General features: G+C 48.6%; 8 protein-coding genes across 8 annotated transcripts; 3 read left to right on the forward strand and 5 right to left on the reverse strand.

Annotated features, from left to right (window-relative positions):
* Nucleotides 1–524: 524 nt before the first annotated feature.
* F5891DRAFT_1055064 (uncharacterized protein) lies at nucleotides 525–1,236 on the forward strand (the record flags this gene model as incomplete). The annotated part of the gene is made up of 2 exons (XM_041362643.1): nucleotides 525–813; nucleotides 872–1,236. The coding sequence occupies 2 exons, from the start codon at nucleotides 525–527 to the stop codon at nucleotides 1,225–1,227; spliced, it is 645 nt and encodes a 214-aa protein (XP_041221837.1). The 3' UTR covers nucleotides 1,228–1,236.
* Nucleotides 1,237–1,806: 570 nt separating this feature from the next.
* On the reverse strand, nucleotides 1,807–4,162 carry F5891DRAFT_1280784 (uncharacterized protein). Its single transcript, XM_041370435.1, has 6 exons — nucleotides 3,804–4,162; nucleotides 3,486–3,752; nucleotides 3,275–3,433; nucleotides 2,999–3,222; nucleotides 2,524–2,947; nucleotides 1,807–2,465 (listed from the first exon to the last, which is right to left on the reverse strand). The coding sequence occupies exons 2-6, from the start codon at nucleotides 3,677–3,679 to the stop codon at nucleotides 2,021–2,023; spliced, it is 1,446 nt and encodes a 481-aa protein (XP_041221838.1). The 5' UTR covers nucleotides 3,680–3,752; nucleotides 3,804–4,162; the 3' UTR covers nucleotides 1,807–2,020.
* A 3,866-nt stretch (nucleotides 4,163–8,028) lies between these two features.
* F5891DRAFT_905433 (uncharacterized protein) lies at nucleotides 8,029–8,488 on the reverse strand (the record flags this gene model as incomplete). The annotated part of the gene is made up of 2 exons (XM_041373534.1): nucleotides 8,029–8,201; nucleotides 8,251–8,488. Coding segments are annotated over 2 exons (411 nt in total), but the record flags the coding sequence as incomplete, so codon positions are not given.
* A 1,442-nt stretch (nucleotides 8,489–9,930) lies between these two features.
* On the reverse strand, nucleotides 9,931–10,458 carry F5891DRAFT_1193270 (uncharacterized protein; the record flags this gene model as incomplete). The annotated part of the gene is made up of 3 exons (XM_041367708.1): nucleotides 9,931–10,075; nucleotides 10,129–10,198; nucleotides 10,251–10,458. 3 exons carry the CDS (start codon nucleotides 10,456–10,458, stop codon nucleotides 9,931–9,933), a joined length of 423 nt encoding a protein of 140 aa, XP_041221840.1.
* A 1,048-nt stretch (nucleotides 10,459–11,506) lies between these two features.
* F5891DRAFT_934019 (uncharacterized protein) lies at nucleotides 11,507–11,806 on the forward strand (the record flags this gene model as incomplete). The annotated part of the gene is made up of 1 exon (XM_041374008.1): nucleotides 11,507–11,806. A coding segment is annotated over one exon (300 nt), but the record flags the coding sequence as incomplete, so codon positions are not given.
* Nucleotides 11,807–12,546: 740 nt separating this feature from the next.
* On the reverse strand, nucleotides 12,547–13,944 carry F5891DRAFT_1193272 (uncharacterized protein; the record flags this gene model as incomplete). Its single annotated transcript, XM_041367709.1, has 5 exons — nucleotides 12,547–13,006; nucleotides 13,053–13,199; nucleotides 13,264–13,589; nucleotides 13,658–13,696; nucleotides 13,747–13,944. 5 exons carry the CDS (start codon nucleotides 13,942–13,944, stop codon nucleotides 12,547–12,549), a joined length of 1,170 nt encoding a protein of 389 aa, XP_041221842.1.
* Nucleotides 13,945–13,994: 50 nt separating this feature from the next.
* On the forward strand, nucleotides 13,995–14,707 carry F5891DRAFT_1193273 (uncharacterized protein; the record flags this gene model as incomplete). The annotated part of the gene is made up of 2 exons (XM_041367710.1): nucleotides 13,995–14,080; nucleotides 14,137–14,707. 2 exons carry the CDS (start codon nucleotides 13,995–13,997, stop codon nucleotides 14,705–14,707), a joined length of 657 nt encoding a protein of 218 aa, XP_041221843.1.
* Nucleotides 14,708–18,095: 3,388 nt separating this feature from the next.
* F5891DRAFT_958984 (uncharacterized protein) lies at nucleotides 18,096–18,398 on the reverse strand (the record flags this gene model as incomplete). The annotated part of the gene is made up of 1 exon (XM_041375609.1): nucleotides 18,096–18,398. The coding sequence occupies one exon, from the start codon at nucleotides 18,396–18,398 to the stop codon at nucleotides 18,096–18,098; it is 303 nt and encodes a 100-aa protein (XP_041221844.1).
* Nucleotides 18,399–22,087: the final 3,689 nt, after the last annotated feature.

Genomic DNA, 22,087 nt, shown 5'->3' on the forward strand with positions numbered 1-22,087 from the left:
ACAAATCCAACTCGGTTCACAGTGTGCCACCATCATTTTAGTACGTTTGTTTGTTGCCGTGCTGTCACCGTAATCTAACCTGTTCTGAAATATCAAGTAAATTCGTGTTGTGTGGCCGCGTCTTCGTACCCTTCCATGCTAAGGAAGGGAGCCTGTACCTTTTTGAAACAACCGCGTCTTCGTACCCTTCCATGCTAAGGAAGGGAGCCTATACCTTTTTGAAACAACCGCGTCTTTGGCCGCGTCTTCGTACCCTTCCATGCTAAGGAAGGGAGCCTGTACCTTTTTGAAACCTGTACTGCCAGGCAACAAATCAAACTCGGTTCACAGTGTGTGAATCTTCACACTGGATAGCACGCTGTAAGGTTTGCACCGTCTCTCTACTACCCATCACTACCTACCTACCTACCACCACTACCTACCGCCTGTTTTGTTGCCAACAAAATGATCACTTGCCCAGGTTGCACCAAAAACTTCGAGCACGCTGGATACTCCCATCACCTAGCCAAGACCACGAATCCATCATGCCTGAAGCTTTGGCTCGTTACGTCGTCGGGAGAAATCAACCTGGTTTGTCTGCAGCACAACTCGAACGCGAGGCCGCTCACATCATTATTCCCTTTGATACTGTGGCTACGTTCCACAGGATCAAATTCAACTCAATCAATGCTCGGGGGATCCAGGACTCGAGTGTCACCGTGGATTCTGTCCATTGTCAACCATCACAAGAGGACAAGCGAGGGCATATGATCCCCGCGCGTTTTGACACAGTTTTGGTCAACGAAGGGGACGGCGGGACAACAGGCGTGGATGGTGCGTTTTGTATGGTGCATTGAACATGTTAGTCACTAATCTCACTCGATCACTGAAGGTTACCGTGTTGCGCAAGTCCGTGTCGTCTTTACGCTAACAAATCAAGCTTCGAATGTGTTATTCCGCGCTGGACCTGCACAACCACCCACCCACCTTGCCTATGTGGAATGGTTCACTCCATTCCAGCAACCGGAATCACACCATGGGTTGTACAAAGTTGCCCGCTTGATTCGTCATGGAGAACGTCTGGCAAGCATCATTGAGATATCAGATATCTGTAGGAGCATTCATCTTATACCTAATTTCGGCGTAGCGGCACCTCGTGAGTGGACGAGTAGCACTGTTCTGGAGTGCTGTTCCACCTTCTTTGTAAACCCCTTCAGTGACCGACATGCTTATTTAACACTTGTCTGAGCATTACAATGAAATTTGTTGAAATACCTTTGAATACAAATAATTTACCGAATTCTCAGTATTTTCATGCGAGTTTGTGAAATTACCTTGATTTTGTGAAGGAGGTTTTCCCTGATGTCGAGAACAAACTTAACCAACGTACATATGAAGAACATATTGTGATATTCTCACCCAGACACATATCACTCGATCCTCGTATGCATCTGCGTCTTGACCAATAGTACTGCCACTAGAAGATGCGAGAAAGCGGCAATGACCACAAGAAGCCAAATTTCGTGAAAATCTCAGCTATCGCGTGTGTATGTGAGGGATAACGATGATCCTCATCATTGACGAGGTAGCAAATAAAATGATATTCAATGGACGTGGTCACTTTCGCACGATCGTGGAACTGGGGTTCTTCGCCAACGCTCCGCTCCCATTAAATATTGTCCCATGCAAGATAGTATGATGAACGATGAGTCGAGTCCGAAATCATGCAACACCAACTTTCTTTTACATACATTATCACTCGTCCTGCACGTTGTCTTTTCGTTCTCCATCTCAACAACATCTTTGATTCTCCTTGCTCAATCATTTCCTCTCAGCCCTCCAATCGAAGATGGGCCTCTTTTCATTTGAGAGTCAGCCCTTTGAGATCCATGTCTCTGTAAATAGACAGTGCCGTCCCTTGGTCGATCTGTGATCAATACACTTCAACATATTCGATAATTTTTTTTTTGAAAGTAGAATCGAACTGCATCGAATAGTAAGTGGTGCTCATAGTAGATATATCTCAAAGCCTCGCTCTGCCCTAAGCCCTTGCAGGAAACCCTTCTTGGCTCCAGGTCCTCGTGCCCTGGCTCATATACTCCTCAGTCAATCTCGCGCTCCTAATGAAGAGCGATCCATCCAGCGCTTCTGCACCCTCCAATTCCGTGCCTCCAAAGGAGCCCTTGGGCCGTGCGCCATAGAGTGAAGAGAAATGCGCAAGTGCGCGCTGAATCTTCAACATGTGATTGTCTGGGTGCGTTATCGCAGATTGAACGATATGGAGGAATGGGTTGGCGACCTTGATCTTTGACGAAAGATCCGAAGTTGCACTGAGGCAGCCTTGAATATCCAGTCTGGGGAAGCCGCGTGTGATCCACCACCCAAGAGTCGACGCAAAGTATCCACGAAGCAAAAGAACTTGCGAATCTTGTGGCAGGTAAGGCAACAGGGATGGAAGGAAGAGACTTGAGGTGACGAGATGCATGCTGGAACGTCCCAAAAATTAGTATATTTATTGCAGATCATCAGATTGAAGCCACTTACAAGAAAAAGTCTGCTGTTAAGCCTCTGTCTTTGCTCCATCCGCCGATACTGTAGAGGATAGTGCTTGTCCAAATACATTCTTCTAACTTACGTTCGATTTCGCCTGGCTGTGACGGGTCGATCGTCCATTGTTCGGCGTAGCGCCATATAGTATCACCATGCTCGGACATCATGCCGTCAAAATCTTTGAAATGTTTCTTGATTTCCTTCGGTGCGAATTTCGAATCTTGCATGATCTTTGCGAGAATGGAGAACGCATGATTTTTTTGTGGTCGTTCGAGCTGAAAGGGGGTAATAGATCTCTCTGTGTTGAGGACAAGCGAGGCAAGGTGAGTTGTTGCCCTCTCCACTGCAGTCGTGCCGCTAGCCTCGGAAAGATACGACGGCAAGAACTCGTGCTCATGCACGCTGGCCAATGCAAGACCTTGAGATGTCTATCAGGGACCTGTTCACAAGGATGTGTCACATCGCTCACCTTCGACAACCATGCCCGAGATGCCAAATTCAGCACCATATCCTACATGGATGAAGGCATGAAACAAAGCTCCAAGGAAGCGGGCCAACATTACTGGCTGGGTGGATGCATCTCGTCCCTCTATAAAGTTGTATTTCTTAGAGAAGATGTATTCCTCTAAGGTGGTGCTAAGGCCCTTTTCCTTGACAACCTTGCTGAAGAAGGTTCGATATGCGGCGTAAAAGCTGACAAGAAATTGTTTGAGCGGGGAATTGCAAGCGTTAAATCTAAACTCACTTGTCGTCACCTAGATGTTCGATGAAATTCTCTTCGGTGATAGCCTCAGGAGGCTCGATGGCTGGGCGCTGGTTGGTGCTGTCCTGTTTGTAGAATTGTTCGATCAGAGATCCACTCGCGCCCGTGGCATAAAGTGCCAGCGCACGATGAGTGATATGGCTTCATCGACACTCAAGTCAGCAACATGAGATACGGATTAATTAAGACGCACTTATGAAACCGTTGGTAGTTGGAGAAAATGTGGTACTTCGTATGGTTATCCTTCAAGACATATGTCAAAGCTGCGACTGCTTCTGGGGAAGTACCAGGATACCGCGGAGGCGAAAGTACGTTCGGTGGGGAAGATGGGGAGGGGAACAGGGCATCGAGTTCACTGCCAGGATAAGTTTGTTGAGCTGCAGCCATCTTCGAGCAGGGCTACAAGAGTGCAGAAAAGCTATGGTGATGCATCCTTGTGAACTTGAACATCTTTTATATCCTTGCCCTATAGTTACAGGGCGCTGAACGCTGAGCTGTGATACATGCTTACCAATGTATGCATTAACCTAAGTGCCCCGGTACTGTGTGTCTGACAAGCATCCACAGAGTACTTACGTCTGACCTTGCTCCACGGCACTGCGGTGATCCGATCGTATCGGAAAGTGACAAAACTGTTCCTTGGAGCTGAAGCCGAGCAGACGCGTCTCTTCCAAAAGTATGTAGTAGCCTCGGGCTGTCCATTGTGAGCATCCGGGACCATGCACTGGCGTTGCACTAGGTGGAATTGATCTGGTCCTGCTGCGCCTGCCGTGGTCGTGACGCGCCTGTAATGCGGCATGTTCATACAGCATCATATGTCATTCCAAACTAGACTCGTAACCAGTCTTTACTACGTCTGAGATCTGAGATGTCAAGTGTTTGACGTAGTAAGACTGGTCGGAGAAATTTGGCAAGCGAAGCACGGTGTTTAAATTTTAGCAGGTGCCGGTCGTGCCGGTGGTACTAGCACTCATAATCATGTAGTAGTAGAGTAGTGCGTTCACGAGCCTAATTCCAAACACTTTGATTCAATCCTCGTTAATGATCAACGTATGACACATCGGGGTTATCGATATTTAGGATAGGTTTATATGTTGTGGAAGAAAGTATTTAAAATTTAAATTGACATAAAGATGGGTACAAAACTTCAAATTTGGGCAGCGTTTTGTGCGAAATCGAAAATATGAAGCATCCGCGACTGTTTTCACACCAATCACACGTTAATGAAAATATGAAACATAAACAGATTTTCAGCGTCTGCGTGAATATGAAGCTTAATTATCACGTAAAACGTTGGACAAAACTTGAAGTTTAGTCCGTCACTACATGTTTATCAATGTATCAAGTTTTGTCTAACAATTAGGCGCCCCTGAAAATTTGAAGTTTACACTGGTGACAAAATGTAATGACTAAACTTCAAGTTTGGTCCACAGACAAAATGAATCACCTGATTATCGCCCGCCCATCGTCCATCGCCCACCAATTGCCCGCCCATCGCCTGCCCATCGCCCATCGCCCATCACCCACCAATCGCCTGCCCATCGCCTGCCCATCGCCCATCCACCCTTGGCACCACTTGGTAAAGGTACCGAGGGCCTTTCAGGCTAGGTTCCGTTGTAGGTCGTTACCTGCCTGAAAGCCTACCTCCACAGCGCGGACTGTGGTGCATTTTGTAGAGCCTCCAGCGAGGAGGAGCCAGGAGGAGGTTGCATTTTGTAGAGCCTCCAGCGAGGAGGAGCCAGGAGGAGGTTACATTACGGAGGGAGGCTCGAGAGGCTCAGGCTCACGGAGATTAGTGATAAGTATATGTAACATACCATTGTAATTCCAAGTACATGACATCGATGAGGAGCTAACATGTTTCCCCGCTCCTCGCGAGCCGTTTTTATTTCTGCGAAGCTCAAATATCGATGACGTGGCAAGAAGAAGCACACCTCTTTCGAGGAGCTAACATGTTTTCCCGCTCCTCGCGAGGCGTTTTTATTTGACCTTTTGTGAAATTCATAACATAGAACACACAACAAGAACTTTGTATTCAATTCAATACTACGAATACGCGAATACAAGTAGGAGGGCAAGAAGCAAGAACATGGTTCCAAGAAACAGGGAAGACAAACCAAGGTAATGCTCTAATTGCCTTCAGACTGAGGGGGAGACGACGAGTACTGCATAAGACCAGGTAGCGGGCTTGTTGAATTAGCGCGAATCGTCCGTCCATCCTCAGGATATGCGGCATAACGGGGCCAGTTTTGACTGAAGATCAAGTCCGTCATGACGCGGGGCTGGACCTTGATAATGATCATAGATCACCCGGCCATCACGGTATCCTGGGTATTCCTGGCGAGGAGCAGGTACACGACCATCGTGCACGTCCCTTCCTCCACGGTATGCTCCAGTCCCTTGCTCATAGGAATCTGAGCGCGTAGGATAGTAGGGGTGAGGAGGAGGGGGTGGAGGATATGTGTACATGGTGTTGTGAGCATCCATGGAATGTTGAGGCTGACGAGCTGCATTGACACCAGGGGCATAATTCACACCGCTAGGCAGATGCCGTTGAGTCATGGGCTGGTACTCCGTAGAACCACGAGATGGTGGCAGAGGAAGACTTCTATCGCTAATGTTTTGCTGCCCATTAGGTTGGGCAGTTGTGTTGTGCTGATCATGGGGTGCTGGAAGAAGTGAGCGCGGTTGCTCTCGACTCTGAGGGGATGGGGATGAAGGTGTGGGTGAAGGCACCTCCAAATGGTCGCTGGCCTGCGTGGGCTGCGTGAACGTGTCCTCCATCTTCCCCCTCAAAGGTAAATCCCATCTAGAGGTTCTGGGGCCTCTGGGTCCTCGTTGCTGTGCGACCTGGGCTGTATCACGGCTTCCTCGCGGGGCATCTGGAGGTCCTTGCGAGGCATCTTGCAGCACCTCCTGGGAGGTGTCGAGACTTCCTTGTCGTGCATCCTGGGTGGTGTTGGAACCTCCTGGTGCGTGCGGTTGACGCTTGCCTTCTGAGTATAGCGCAGCTTGGCGTGCACTTTCAGATGATCCTGGAACGACTTGTTTGGGTTTTGGAAGTTCTACAAAATCATAAGCGCTGTTCCTGGTAGTGAAACCAATGTAGTACTTACCGCGTTGAGTGCGTGGTTGCAATGAGTCCTGTGGGCCATCACGAAGACGTGAAGCTTTATGTCCTGGAAGGAGGGTTATTAGATCTCATATAGTACAAGGGACTTTGCTCACCATCCTGTTCAGTGTCTGATTCAGTTGCGGCAGAGACATAGCGCACTCTCTTTGCGATCTTCTGCTCCTTGCCAGTATCCTGGTCAACCGCTTTGCCCTTGCCCTTGACAGCTTTTCTGCCCTCGCGAGGCGGTTCAACAGCTTGAACGTCGCTTGATGGAGCACGTCGCTTCTGCGAGCGATGGCCTCTGGTTCCCTTCACCTTGCGTTTACGAGAGGTGGCGACTTCATCTTCATACTGTGAGTCTTCACTCTCAAGGGCGTCTTTGTCCTCCTTGAACTCATCCTCGGCATCCGACTCCGAGCTGACCTGTACATCGCTGGACAAGTCGACGGGAATGACCTCGCGTGCGGGTTTCTTTCCCTTTGAAGCCTTCAATGGACGTGGAGGAGGACGATTCCGGATCTCGACAATTGGGACAAGCATCTTGTTAGGGATTGATTGGGATTGTGGAGGCGTGTCGTCTACGAGAATGGGGGATGCACGATGGCCTTCCTTGCGTGTTGAGGGCTTCGGCTGCTTGACCTTTGTGCTTGCTGCACTTGGTCCACGACGAGCGATTCCCTGACGGTCGATGGTGCCATCAACAAGCATGCGACGACCATGCGAATGTAAGGAATCTTCAGGAGGGGCCTCGCCGAATATAATGGGGGATTTTTGGTCTATAAAATGATTAGCTAGCCGTATTGGAAGTGAATTGATTTGCACGTACCCAAGTCTCCATTTTTTTGTCGTTCGATGGTCAATCTGCCTGATCGCAAGGCATCCGCAAGTATGACACGCTCACGTTTATCAAGGTCGCTGATGCCTTTGGGTCGTGCAACCGTTACACGTGGCTCTCCCGGCATCAACATGTCTTCAGGATACCCTTTCATCACAAACCGGTGACGCGCCAGCTCGGCAGGCAATAGTTTCCATGGGAAAGTTCCTGACCGTGCTGTTAACTTCCCGCCGAGGTTACTGAACATTGAGGTTATGCCGACTTTGATGCATTGTATGTGGTCGGCCAGTGTCTTCCAATTGACATTGTTGGGAACCTCCTGTACCTCGTCATCATCTTCTTTTACCCCTGGGGTGCGCGTGCGCCGCCCAGGCAATGATATATCCTTTTTGGAAGGTTGAAGTCCGCCATCACCGTAAACGTCCTCAACAACGGCAAGAGAAGCCAGGTGGCTGGAAAAACATCAGTTGAAGTATTGAGACAAGAAAATATAATTGACTTACTATACATGGGCCTTAAAATGTCCCACCATCGTGTTCTCATCGGCACGACAGCGGGAAGCCCAAAACTAAAAGAACACGCAGTCAGCAAGGCCTTTGGTACACTGATGGCTCGAATTTACCTCTTCTGCACCAGGGGTCGTGTGTATGTAGCCAATTGACGCATCTTGATTCACAACCTTCCCGCACATAAGCAGCGCTGCTTCGAAGCCATGCTTTGCGGTGGCCAGATCCAGCTGGATGCTCCATTAGCGCATAAAAATTAAGTACACAATGTAAGACTTACCATGGATGTCACTTTCTTTGTCAACCTCGTGAATTCTTGTGACCGCTGTGCAACAGTCAGAGGCGGGCCTGAAGCGATCCGTGTCTCGTCAAATGTGTCGAGAATGTCTTGCCAATCCTCAGGATATGCGTCCTGGAAGGACCTATAACATTCGCCTTGGATGGTCGATGTGACTGCATCCCAACATGAGTCATAACCACTGAACTACAAAAACAGACTTACTGATAATATTCGCATCTTTGCCAGCTCGCTGTAGCTCGCGCAGGCGGTGGGCTTTGAAGTATTGCCCGTAGATGTTCCAGTGATTTGTTCCATTATTGACGCGGCCACGAGACTTGAGAAATAGATTCAAAACTTGCTGCGTTGGCATGCCAGTCGAGACTACAAGCTCATTGATGGCGCAATCAATGAGGTCGAACTGTTTTTCCATTGCAGCGTTGGCATCTTCTGACCTCCGACCAACTGACAGCGGCACCTGAAGGCCCTCCCTGGGTGTCCATCGCGAAGTTTCCCGTCATGACAGGGTTGGCAGGAGGGGGAGGGATGACACTGGTGTCCATCGTGAGGTTTCCCATCATGACAGGGTTGACGGGAGTGGGAGGGATGACACGGGTGGCAGGAATATTGAGTCCAGTTGGGAATGGAACATGCGGAGGCGTATTATGTTCTGGTAGATGACTCTCGTGCGGTATGAAAAGGTTGTTTGGCTGCATGACGTCGAACGATCCTCCAGCTATAGAGTCCCAGGATGGGGCGGGGACATCGAGCGACGAGAAGTCGTAGGCATCTTGTTCACTGCTGCGGATGGGCAGATCTTGTTGGGTCTGTCCCGACATACTGCTCAGGGTTGGCTGAGGAAGTATCGCATCACAGGGTGCTGTGAACACTTCCTGCATGAAGTGAGGCTCGCGAGGAACCATAGGCGACCACTCGCGTGACACACTGCATCTAGAAAATTCGAAAGAGCTGCCTGGAGGTACCCCTCCAGGCACTTCCAGCCGACCTTGGGAAGAAACACCAGAGAAGTGCTCTAAGTGAGAACTCGGCACACCATCTGATGCATGGCCATCAGAGCCATTGTCTGGAACCAGTTTCGCTCTATTGCGGGCGCTTTTTCGAATAAGACCACCGTCGCGTGAGGTGGGTCTTATGCGAGTGCGAAGTTTGGTGGGAGTCTGGATGGGGGGGGTGATTTTTGACGCCCTCCTCCGATTTGCTCAGGGTGAGGTTCTAAAGCTGTGAAAGAGGGCGTTGAGGAGCGCGCCAAATTTTCTGGCAGATATTCTTCATTCATTTCTACATTAGAAACACAGTCAGACTGACTATGGCAGATTATGAACATGCAAACTTACTTGGGAGAGGAGCAAAAGACGTAAGATATATGATGGGTGATAGACTAACACAAGGCTAGTCCGCGTTTAATATGAGTCAGTGATAGACTAACACAAGGCTAGTCCGCGTTTAAAATGAGTCAGTGATAAATGGTCCAGCCAAGATGCATTCACCTTCGTCTAAGCAAATACTAGCAAGTCTCGAGGGCAACGTTGATCCTACTGACGGCAATACGAGCGGGAGGAAAAAGGTGTGAAAAAAAAGTGCATGCGATGCTTTCGTGCCTTCCATATTTCTGGGAGAGTAGCAGCTCGCATTCCATAGGGATTCACTGACAGAAAATCACTAGGACAGAAGATCGACGGCGACTCACTGCGTACCTGTGTGACATAACACGAGTACACTCCTCCAGGAAGGCTCGAGAGGCTCGAGAGACCATGCAAATTGCTAAATGATGAGGGATCCTCCAAGGAGGCGCTGGAGCACCTGATGGCGCAGGAGGTTTGACACGAGGTTGCCGCAAATATGAATGCAGGCTGGTTTCATTGGGAAATACGTATGATAACTACTTTACTCGTCGAAGGCCCAGGGTTCCACCATCTTAATTCGTCCTTCATCGATGGCAATCCTGACTTTTTCCTCCCCAATTGCAATAGACTCAACCTCATGGTAAACAGCACCAGCGACACCCAGAACGCAGTTGAGTGCATTCTCCCTAGTGTAAAAATGATCAAATACGACAAGCGCCTGGAATGAATCTGTGCTCACCAGCCTGCCATTACACCAATGTGAGACCCCCGGGTGACATAGAACAAGCTTTGAGAGGGTTTGACTTGTACTGAAATATTATAACAGTTTAGCGAGAAGGATACACGTGTTGATTGACTCACCTGGAATGTTATAGAAAACATCCTTGTAGACGTGAAGGACAGAGTCGTCCGCCCTCGATCTCACAGCATTCTCGAATTCTGGATGGTTGTGATTGATGATGGTGAACTCTGGGCTTGCCGTGGAGAGTGCGCGATTGACGAAGACGACTGGAGGTGAAGACGAGGTGAAGACACGCTCGATGAAAAATGGTTCGGTCACCGACGACATAGTTTGCTGGGGAAAAAATTGTGAGAATGAGTGGAGTACGCTCAAAGGTTGAAAAGGCTCATCTGATGAGAAGTGGAAGATACCTACAATCGCATTCAACTTGCCAAAAAGGGTGGCATATGCATAGTGCTTGCTGGACGTTTCTGAAAAACAATTTAGAAGTTGAAAAAAGCCCTGTGTTGACCAAAACGAGTGGAAAGGATTCTATGTGTTTACGTGGAGTAAAGCTCACGTGTGTTCTTGCGCGACCCTTAGTACAGTGCCAAATAAAGTTAACCAAGATGCTCACGTTTGACGATGAACTTCTCAGCGTGCTACACCCGATGAGCAATGTTAATGAAGGCTCAGGCAAGACGTCGCCGAGTGCGGAAGTAAGGCTTCCCTGTTCCAAACGTAGCCGAGTGCGGAAGTAAGGCTTCCTTGTTCCGAGTTGTTCCGATTGTTTTCCCTTCACAACAATAGGCTATGGGGAGGCTCGTGTGGGTCTGAAGAAAAAAGGAATATCAGTGGGGTCGAACTGGGGAGCAGGGCGTTGCAAAGACCACTGCGCAATAACCACTACGCCATGAGTGCTTCCATTTATTGCACAATATATACATCCTATAGAGTATCATAATGTTAACTAATACGCACCTTCTGAAGTCCCGAGAGCTTCTGCAATCGACCACGATGTCTTATCGTGGCCTTCTGTGTCCTGCAATCGATGGCGATGGGTTTTATCTGCAATGGTCGCGATCTTTCTCTACCGCACCTATACATCTTGATCATGGATTTCACTGAACTCGACCGTTCCCTCCAATGCATTGCATCGCGGCACCATTTGCCAGTAGAGACGACGTTGGAAAGGTGGCTGGAGAGGCAGGGGGAAATGAATGATTCTAACACATGGAAAGAGCTTGATGGTATACCATGTATTGTTGCTGGGCTAGCGGCGTTGCTTGGTAAGTGCTGTGGTTGACATCTGTAATAGAATAATCAAGTCAAAATGTTTGCAGGAAAACTTGAAGCGCCAGGGGGATTCTTTCCATGGAAAAGGCTACCCGCTGAACTAGCCAAACGTGGCTACGTCCTCCAACACTACCCTGAAAACGTTCTGATGCCTGGGGAGAGACGCGCCACCCTTGCAAAGAGCAAGGGGATACACGACCTTACGCTTCGTGAGCGCCAAATCTTTGCCGATGCCCTCAAGAACAATTTACTCACTGTCAAAACCATCACTGGCAAAGATGCCCGTGCAAAGCTCGTGGCCTCCCGTAGGCCTGTCATCGTCGGGGAAGCGCCCGCACCTGATTCCAACAACAGACGTGGTTGGTGTTGGTTTGCTAACGGTCGTCTTGATAGGAGGGGTCTTCGTCGCCTCGAATTCACAGACACCTCTTCCGACACCTCCCCCGAGCCATCCCCTGCACCAGTGTCTGATGCGCCGTGTCCACGTCCTGGTCCTGCATCGCTGGCTCGTGTGTCTGATGCGCCTGCACCAGTGTCTGATGCGCCTGCATCAGTGTCTGATGCGCCGCGTCCTCGTAGGAGGGGTCTTCGTCGCCTTGTGTTGACAGACACCTCTTCCGACACCTCCCCCGAGCCATCCCCTGCACCAGTGTCTGATGCGCCTGCATCAGTGTCTGATGCGCCGCGTCCTCGTAGGAGGGGTCTTCGTCGCCTCGTGTCCACAGACACCTCTTCCGACACCTCCCCCGAGCCATCCCCTGCACCAGTGTCTGATGCGCCTCGTCCTCATCCTGGTCCTGCATCCGTGCGTCCTCGTCCTGGTCCTGCATCCATTCGTCCTCGTCCTGGTCCTGCATCCATTCGTCCTCGTCCTGGTCCTGCATCCATGCGTCCTCGTGTGTCTCCTACACCACGTCCTCGTCCTGCTCGTCCAGCACTGCTCCCACCTTTACCGGTAGTTAAACCCAACATCGATGAACTCATCCCGGATATATCCTACCTTGGGCAGGCTTCACAATATTCTGATGGTGCCATGCACGAGGATGAAGTGGAGGTCGATGAGTTGTTTGGGACCCAGGGAAGTAAAGTTGTGCGCGCTGTATAATAGTGTCATTGGGCATCGTTGTAGTACTAAAGGTTCTATATACTGGTGAAGGGGGGAGAATGTATCGAGACGAAATGCGTGAATATAAGCCTTAGATACGGAATCCTCTTCTGGTACATCAGCTCACCCATTGAGTGAGCAACCGTCAACTCAGTGAGTCCTTCAATGTCCAAAAAATACTGGATATCATCTATATAAGCGAGTGTAGTGCTTAAGAACCGGGAGACTGATTCAGTAGCGCGAGACTCGGTCGAGACTCCACAGAAAATTATGATTTGATCCTGCACTCGAGTTGCACGGCGGAGTAAGCGTTCGACCTCTGTTTTCGCATTTTGAATGATTGAGGTGTCGCCCTTGCCATGCACTTCATCTGGCAAGCTTTTGACGTACTGAAGGAGGAGACTCTCTGTAAATGCGCAGGGTTCTCCAATTAGCACCAACATCTCGTCCTTGATGCTTTTGAAAGCGAGCAGGCACGATGGGAGATCTATTGATCTGTAGATATTTAATTTATGTTTCGCTATTAAAAAAAATGACATACAGTGCGTCATTCTCGTCATCACTCGTCTCTGGCTCAGATAGATCTTCATCATAGCCTAAGGCTACAGCGAGTGCTCTTTGAATCTCCTGTACCTCCTGCAATGGCTTTGTGAGGCGAAGCCCTCGTCGCCTACTCAATATACCGTCTCTGTGTCTTTGTATGTCAGTTGACCTGCCGTCTGTGAAAGACAATAAATAAAACTCAAACTTACTTTGCGTAATGATGTTGGCGTCTCTCTTGACTCGCTTCAAAATTTTTTTGTTCTGTTTTATGAACGGGGGGACGCAGCATGATGATCGTGCAGACTGGGAAAATAGACGAGTGAGCAAGGATATGTGAGAGACCGGCAGAGGGATGTATACCAGTGGATGGTCCATCGTGGATCCACAAATAGAAGTTTCGGATCCTCCAACTCAGGTGGGAGGCGCTAGAGGAGCTGGCTGGTGCATCACGACAAGGGTCGGATGGTGGACAGTAGTTGGATAGAGGGAGGGTGAATGTGTAGGGACAGGAACGGCCAGATATCGTCAATTGCTCCTACTAGTAGTAGACACAGTCAAGAAAATAAATGGACTAACTCACCTGTGATGTTTTCGATTTCTTACAAGAGCGCCGATGGATCTTGATGGATCTTGATGGATCCCCTAGGTACATAAGTCAAATTCGAACCTTGACGAAATGGGGAGTTCAGCACATGCGGCTTGATTAGCCAATAGGCATTCAGATACAGTTCAAGACCAACGAAAAACATATCCCAACCACGCTCGTCTTCGCGTAGACTTTGCGGATAGTGGTTTTTGAATTCTTCGTTTTTTGCCGGTTCGATTGGTACCAAAATTTCCCAATGTTTGAGTGAAGAAGGTCCGTCCGTAGAATAAGTAGCTAATTGCATGCATGTGTTCACTGAACTTCATTCAGCCTTTGCATCTCTCTACTGTCATTATGGGTCAAAAAGCCAAATATCTAACGTTGGCAGAAAAAACAGCTGCATTGCGCAGACAAAAGGCGAACTATGCACAGTCTGAGAGGTATGTTTACACCACACTGCACATGGCATTCTTAACCTCCACATTGTCATTGGCAGGGGGAAAGCTACTCGTCGACTTCGACATTCTCAAAACTATGCCAAAGCACACAGTCGCAAAGGCTCGTCAAAGCCACCCCTAGCATCATCCCGGCTTCCACCCCTGCCTCGAGTTCTCATCAATCTAGCAAACGCCTCCCTTCCAGACGGTGATCTATTTCGTTGCACTTCCCAAAGTGCTGACAACCTCGATGAATCAGAGCTCCCACAATGGGACAATAATCCCCCCTACGCTATGCCTCCTCCATCCGACACTCCAGCAGAGGTTCGATTCACAGAAAACCTTGTGCAGGTCATGCACGGCCATAACTCACGCTTAGAGAAGGAGCAGCTACAACAACGTGCACGGAAGTACAATGCAGGAAGGCCAGATCTTTGTACAGAGTTGAAACATGCTATTGGCGTGCTGCTGGGAGAGTGGTACATATTGCAAGACTATATCTCTGACGCAAGGGACTGTGATAGACACATCAAGATGGCCCAATGTCTCTTGCGATGGCGTGCACGCAGGATTTATCTCTATCACACTGAGGTTGAGAAGATGTTAAACGGACTTGATCCATATATTTAGTTACACATTAATACGACAAGTGTATGAAGGTAGTGACGAAACGCAGACATATGGTCTTCTTTCAAACCCGTACAGTGGCATCCATGCAAAGTTGCCGCGATCATTGCAAGCACCCATATGCCACAGTCATAGCCATTAGTCTGAACCGCGGTCTTCTGATAGAAAATTAGGATAAGTGTACGTTTAATGTATAACATACTTACTATCAGCGGTCGCGCAACCCAACCGTAGAAGTCAACGTCGACTTTGAACACACGTTGATGTTGCCGAGCGATGTTGAAAAGCCGAACAATCAATTTCATGACGTCCTAGATGCATTAAGTCTAATGAAAGAGGTACTATGTCAGTACTCACTTTGACCTCACTCTTCCAAGGTCATTGCTCAGCGAAGCTATCAAAGAGATGAAGCTCCTTGCTCTGGAGGTGCACAATACACAAGACCCAATGACCGACACCCGAGGGCCTATGAATTGGTATGATCCATACATCCTTGGCCCAATATTTAGTCCGTGATATGTTGCGCCAAAGCATGTCATCTGATGCATTGTATCGAATGCGGGGGAGGTCGTGTGTGGACAAAATCGCGTATTGTTGGACAGCGGGAGAAGCCTGTAAAGAGTCTAAATAAAGCAACACTGCACAACCGTTGATGAGGCTATCGTTCAGTAGCGCAGTAGGCTGATGCGAGGATCTTGATGTCCTTTGGTTCGAAAATTTGCTGTGGGAATGCATCGCGGGCGGGACATACCAAAGTTCTGAGGATTCCAGGGATAATAACGGTAGTCTCATTCATCGGTGGTACTGCGTCAATGATGACTCGCTAGATAAACTATGAATGCATGGACGCCTGGTAAGGAAAGATGACTTACCTGGGGAGTGTGCCAGGTGATGAGAGCACGAGGGTCAGCTGGGATATCGATGTCCTCTTCGTCTTCACTGTCAAGAGTGTCAACGTTTATGATGTCATCGAGGGCAAGGTGTTCAGGTGGAGGATCATCGAAAAACGTAGCGGTAACCTCCGGATCCTCTGCGCCCTCTTCCTCCTCCACAGAAGTGGTGCATGATATCAATGGAACCCAGTGAAGTGCACATTCTTGGGAGGCACCTGAGATCCGCATCGCCAATGATTCAGCGTGTCTTGCGCGAGATTCAAATCGTAATGGTGACACAAGTGGGTTGGACCAGCGAATTTGAAGATGTCGGAGATGCTCCCACCGCTGACGCAGTAAGATGGAAAATCTGATATCTGTGAAGGAATTAGTGCATTGATCGAAGGTGACATAAAGGAAGGTACACACTTTCAGGCAACTGTAGAGCGAGTTCTATTGCAGCGAGTTCATCGCCAAACCACCTGCAAAGGTTGTCAGCTTCTAGCCCAAGCCGTCTCTGCTCCTCGATGCATCTATCACGCTTTAACATAGCGCGTATCCCATCACGGACATCCTGATCATCCAGCCAACGAGGAACGTCGCCCACTGAAGGTGTAATCCAAATGTCCTCCATCAATGTTTGATCATTACGGAGTTCATTCAGCTTGGTAGGGAGAGGCGTCGGAAGAGGGATACTGCAATCTGGTTCGTATAGTTCTTCAAGGCGTTCGCAGTATCCATTGAATTTGCGTAGTGCGGCCAGTAAGGCTGGTTGTCGCTTTGATATGGCCTTTCGGGTCTGCTGGTGAAGTTTGGTCCCTGCAAAGTGTGAACACACGTCACTGAGCGAGTCTATCCACCTACCTAATGCTTGTTGTGTGCCGCCGACAGCACGATCGAGTTTGTCCCACTCGAAGAAGCTCCCAATTGCGCGCTTCCGGATGTTGATCTTCAGGTCCCGTGCTAAGAGAAGTGTGCGAACGAATTCGACGTTGATTCCTTCTAGCTCAGGGAACCTGTCGTGAACGTTGAGGGAAGCATATAACACATCCACCTTGTCCATGAGGCGCTGGTGACTTCGTTCGAGGCTCTCGATCGCATCACGCGTGCATTGGGACGCATTTCCCTTCGATATCACCTCGCTCGTGGCTTGAAGTGCCTTCTCTGAGGCATCAAGGTCACCTTGGAGGGCAAACACAGTGTCCAGCTCTTTCTTGAGCCGAGCAGGGGCATCTATAGAATAGAGTTAGAGATGGTCAGGCTGACGAAGTAAATTGAACGGACGAGCACGGATAGACAACTGTGACTGTCGTTGCAGAGCCCATTGATGTCGCAGATCTTCAATTGTCGCATCGCACTCACTCAGCGTGGCCTGTGCAGCTGTCCCTTGCTCATCAATCCCTCGTTTAAGTCGACGCCGGATCCAGTCCCCAAGGTCAGCGCGCATCTCAAGACCGATAGCAGCAGCTTGTCGGTCAAGTAGCCATAACCGACGTTGTCTCTATAGTAACTCAAATATCAGTAGAAATGATACAAAAATTGAGGGCACTTACTGACGAAGAGCGCTGGATACCTATCAAGCGGATAAACCTCGACCATAGTCTCTCAGTGCCTTCTCCATCTGAAAGGCCAAGACCTTCGCATATTCGTGGGTTATAAATAAGTTGGCACGACCATTCATGCCCATAGGCATGCATTGCGGTGGTTGCGAATCGCAAGCGCTTTGTTACAGTTTCAGCAAGTATGTCGTACTTGAAGGGATCAGCAATGAGGTTCGAAGAATTACAGAAATGACTCACCTGACTTAAAGATCGTGCAAGAACACATCCCACATCATACAGAGTAACAACTGTTGTGCCTCCAGGTATTAAAGCAAAGAGGTGATCGATTAGGGCGACAGCATATTTTTGCTGCTCACCTGGGGTGTCAATGTTTGCAAAGAAGAGGGGAATGTCGTGTCGACATATCAATGCCATGACTCCCGTGTTGTCGAAGCTGTCCATGGCTGCTTTCTGCTTCTTCCCATCGGCGGCCTCGTACGAATTCTCGCACAGGTCGATAGCCTCATGAGGTACAAGTGGTGCATGCGGCTTTGGAGCAGACTTGCGAGTGCGATCAATGTGTCGACCAATGGCGTCGACCTGAGCTTTCGGTAAGAAGTAGGAGGGATCATAGAAGTGAGGTGAATCGCCTGCTGAACGCCGATGTCGATGATGGAAGTTGCCATCAGTAGCGACATGAATATCACCGCCTTCTTCCAGCTTCCTGCCAAAGACGACTCCTCCAAAACAGGCAGGGCAACGCTGAAGAAGGATCGCGGCACAGCGCTCGCGTGGAATCACGTCTACAGTGGGAATAAATGGTGCGGGATGCTCTGGAGGTTCTCGAGAGGCCTCTATGAGGTCTCGGCTTGCTTGAACAGCGCGTTCAAGCTGGGATTCAAGCTCCACCTGTAAGACGTCAAACCAAAGAATGGCTTGACCAAGACTTCGCCGGAAAGGCTCTTGAATGAATTCGCCCTAAGTTTTGTAAGAATCGAAGGAACTCAACATAGATTCACTTACTTTGCCATTGGTCATACGAAAACCTCTACGGACGTAATGCGTGTGAAGGGCAGATGCGAGTGCATTTACAGCATCACAGGAGCGCTCGAAAAGCGCACGATAGAACGCGAGCAAGTCCGTAGACACTGCCATACGCGGCTGGGAGGGTGAAGTGGGGAACAAACCGTGCAGAATCAGGACTTGAGCTGCAGTAGCGCATCTGCAGCTCAAGACGTCGAGGGAGGTGAAACCTTGGAAATCATTGATGAATTGAAGCATTCAATAGCTAGGGACTTACTATCGAAGAATAGTCCAATCAAGGTCGTGCGCCTTTGTGCACATTTCTGGGAGCGACATGCAGACAAGACCGTTGAAGGTCGCTCGAGAATCTTGCCGACGGTCCTCTGAGTATACCCTGAGTTGAACATCAACGAGTGTGGGTATCAGTGTTTTCCAGGTATCGTATAAGCGTGCGGCGGCAACATCAGGTAGAATTCGATGACTTTTAATACATTCAGAGGTGTTCAGTGGCGGAACAGATTCGTCAGGTTGAATAAGTGGAAAAACTTTGTTTTCGATGAAGGAATCCTCGTAAGCATCGGCGGGAGTGTTCTCGATATCAGGTGAGGTGGAAGTAGTGGTTGGTTCAGAACTTGAAGTTGGTTTTCCTGCGAGGAGGGCTGCTAACTTGGCTTGTAGTTTATCTTGCTTTGCTTTCTGCCCGGGCAGCTCGACTAACGTCTGGGTCTTGAGTTTGTTTCTGGGTTTCCGTGGACTGACGAATTGGGCGCCCAATCCAGATGTTGTGAGCTGGGCAGCACGTGTATTTGAGGGCTGGGGAGCCATAAAAGTGAAGGTAGAACGCGAGTTGGATATTTTTATTTCTAAATTAAGGTAATAATACAGGACATTTTCATGTAAGTATGAGGGCAACGAGGTGGCATCCTAGGTGCATGTGAGGCACGCGAGCAACCCAGTGGGAGGGCAACAAGGTGGTGGGGGAGGGCAACGAGTCATGATTTTATTTTTAGAACAGCCCTAAAATTAGATTGGCGAATCCTGGGCCTCTCAGGCCAGTTTCCCATAACATAGAAACCCGGCCTAAGAGGCTACCTTTTACCTCCGAAAACTACTGCCTGAGGTGCGCCCATCCAGATTACTCAAGATCAAAGCTCACAATTGTTATGCCACAAGTATAGGCGGGGGCAGGGGAACCAGTCCCTGTATCAAGACTGATGTTAGATTCCGTGAAAATTTAATCTATGAGTATTACGAACTAGGATAGTTCTAACAACAGAGACTCGACAGAGTCTTTCAGCTGTTGAGATTCGTAAAGCCCTTCAGAAAAGAAGGGGTTCTGTAAAGACTTAATTGAAGGAGTGCTTCGACTAAGAATGCTGGTTCAGACAACTTAAGATTGGAGGTCTTAAGCGAAGGAAGTTCTGGTAAAACCTAGTAAGATTCAAGTGAAGTTCTACAAAGCTAATACACGTGCTTAAATAAGTCAATATGCGTGCACAGACCAAGGTAGTCGTGAGATATAAGTACATGATCCAAGAAAGGTAAGTGATCATAGATGGAAGGTGTGTTATGGAATAAAGAGAGAAAAGAAGCAGAAGAAAAATGTTATTGTAACAATGAGTAGAGCCAGCTGGGTGCGGGACAGCAAATATACAAAACATGTTAAATTTTGACTATGGTAACAGGGTACTAAATTTAATCCTGTTTGACAGCAGTCAGACGCTGATGCTCAAAATTTTAGGAATGACTGTACTTACATGACATAGAGATAGAATGACAACACAATCACTCGAAATCTCCCATCGAGCAAAGTGGCTAACAACCCAAGATACCTTGACATTTTCTAAGTGACTACTGCAGCTTGACGAATACAATTTTGCGGGAAAATCAGGATACACAGCAAATGGATCAATAGTGTCGTGACGATCGAATGGGAGCTGTCTGTGTAAAGCAAACACCAGTTCACCTGTGGGCGTCGTGTAGATATGTTGAATACTGCCAGGGACAGGAGATAATAACCGGTCACCCTGAGGATAAAAAAGAACCTGACTATTTCCAACATGCATTGAGGCTCTGCTGTAGATAATACTGTTAAATTTTAGTCTTGCACGCAATACCGCCTTCTGTCATTTGATAAGGGCATACAAGTCTTTGGGTATGACGACAGGTAGAGCGGAGGAGGGAACCTGTACACTGTCGTCCAAGGGATCTTCAGCAAGTTCTTCATTGAGGCTTGCAGCGCTTTTGGGAGCATACATTCTGTCAAACAGAACTTTGCACTCCTGAATAGCTGGCAGACAATCTGCTCGACTGAGCCAACAGCAAAGCTTCGCAGTCCTAATAAAAGAGTGTAGCATCATAGCTTCCAACTCGCCTTGCAAAAAATCAGTCCATACCACTCTAACTGACGCTCCATAATGACTCACCTGACTTGTGATTAACTGGAAGATGCTGGAGTATTCCGATTAAACGTTCAAAAGGAAAGCACCACCAAGAGTGGGCAGGTCCAAATAGAAGTAAGACGTCATATATGTGGAAGGCGGCGTGGTGATTTGGACGCAGAGCGAAGGTGGAGTGTATCTTTGTCAAGTTTGCGACATACATAACGTGCGATGTGGGAACGATAAGCATGTGCTCTATCTGTGGTTGCTGTTCGGGCACACACGAGATATACTGCACAAACAAGTTCCATCGTGTGATTGAGAACGGTTCTAAGGAGGGTTCCAACTTCATCGGAAGGATGCAAGGTGTCAGCCCCCCACAAACTGATAAGGGCGATGGGAATGTAGACAGTGATCAGTGAGCGCCACTAGTCAGCCTTGATTGTCCCGGCAGATGTGCTTCCAAAATTACTCGGGACTGAACCAAACCAAGTTGGAACGGTCATCTCCTGGATAACATCTTGAACACGAATGAGCACATCTGGAGACACAAACCGGTGTTCCTTCTTGGGGGCAGCAAAAGGTTTTCTGTGGCGCTAAAAAATAACATAGGAAACTCGCAAAAAGGCCATGGCACATCAAAGAACTTACCCATTCTACAAGAGCCTTAGTATAGTCAATTTTGAACATTCTACCAGATTTTTGAGGAATGCATCCCAAGACACTGCAAATGAACTTGAGAGGTACTGCATTCTTGTGAGACAAAGAATTCTTTAGCTTGTCAAGGTCGTCATCTAATTTGTCATCAGAAGAAGACAGCTGCGAAACAAGGAGTGTGTGTATAGCAGAGACCTGAGTCATTTCCTTGGTTGACATCGTCCCTGGAGGCACATCGAACATGTCACATGAAAAGGCTGGAGGAGCTGAAGTTGATGAGGTGGGCGTGGTTACTGTAGTCAGGCCAAGAAGGTTATGGGTATGGTGCTGGACCAAACCTTCCAATATGCAATGCATTGGATCAATAACAAGCTGGCATGAAGGATCCCAGTATGGAAAACACCACAGCTCTGAATAACGGACACCATGATCTTTGAATAGCCTCCCACGTTTGGAGGTCGTCGCAGCATCCCTCCACTGCTCAGCAAACTCCCATAGTCTATCTTTATCCCGAAGTTCCCAACGCTCGAAGTCCACTCTACCATAGGTGGTCTTGTGGTAGCAATTGCATGTGCTGCAATAAAAGTGGCTACCTGTTCCAGCCAAAGAAGCGAGGTGACGAGTGGCAGGAAGATCGCACACAGCAAGAGCGAGAGCGCTGCGAGTGAGCCAGCCGGTAGGATAGCAAGCCGTTTTGGAAAGTTTGAGACCGCGCTTCAAAGAATCCACCATGTCATCGATGAGTGGTCGGATGTAATGATTAAGATGCTCGAGTGATGGTTGTTTCGGACCCGGGATGATGCCTGCAAGATACAAATTTTCAGGCTTGTACCTAATATCTGATGGCAAATTCAAGCATGCCATAGAAATGATTCCAGATGAGGTGCTAGCACCACGCAAGTTCATACC

The sequence above is a fragment of the Suillus fuscotomentosus genome, assembly GCF_016647785.1.
Source record: "Suillus fuscotomentosus strain FC203 chromosome Unknown F5891scaffold_57, whole genome shotgun sequence".
NCBI lineage: Eukaryota > Fungi > Basidiomycota > Agaricomycetes > Boletales > Suillaceae > Suillus > Suillus fuscotomentosus.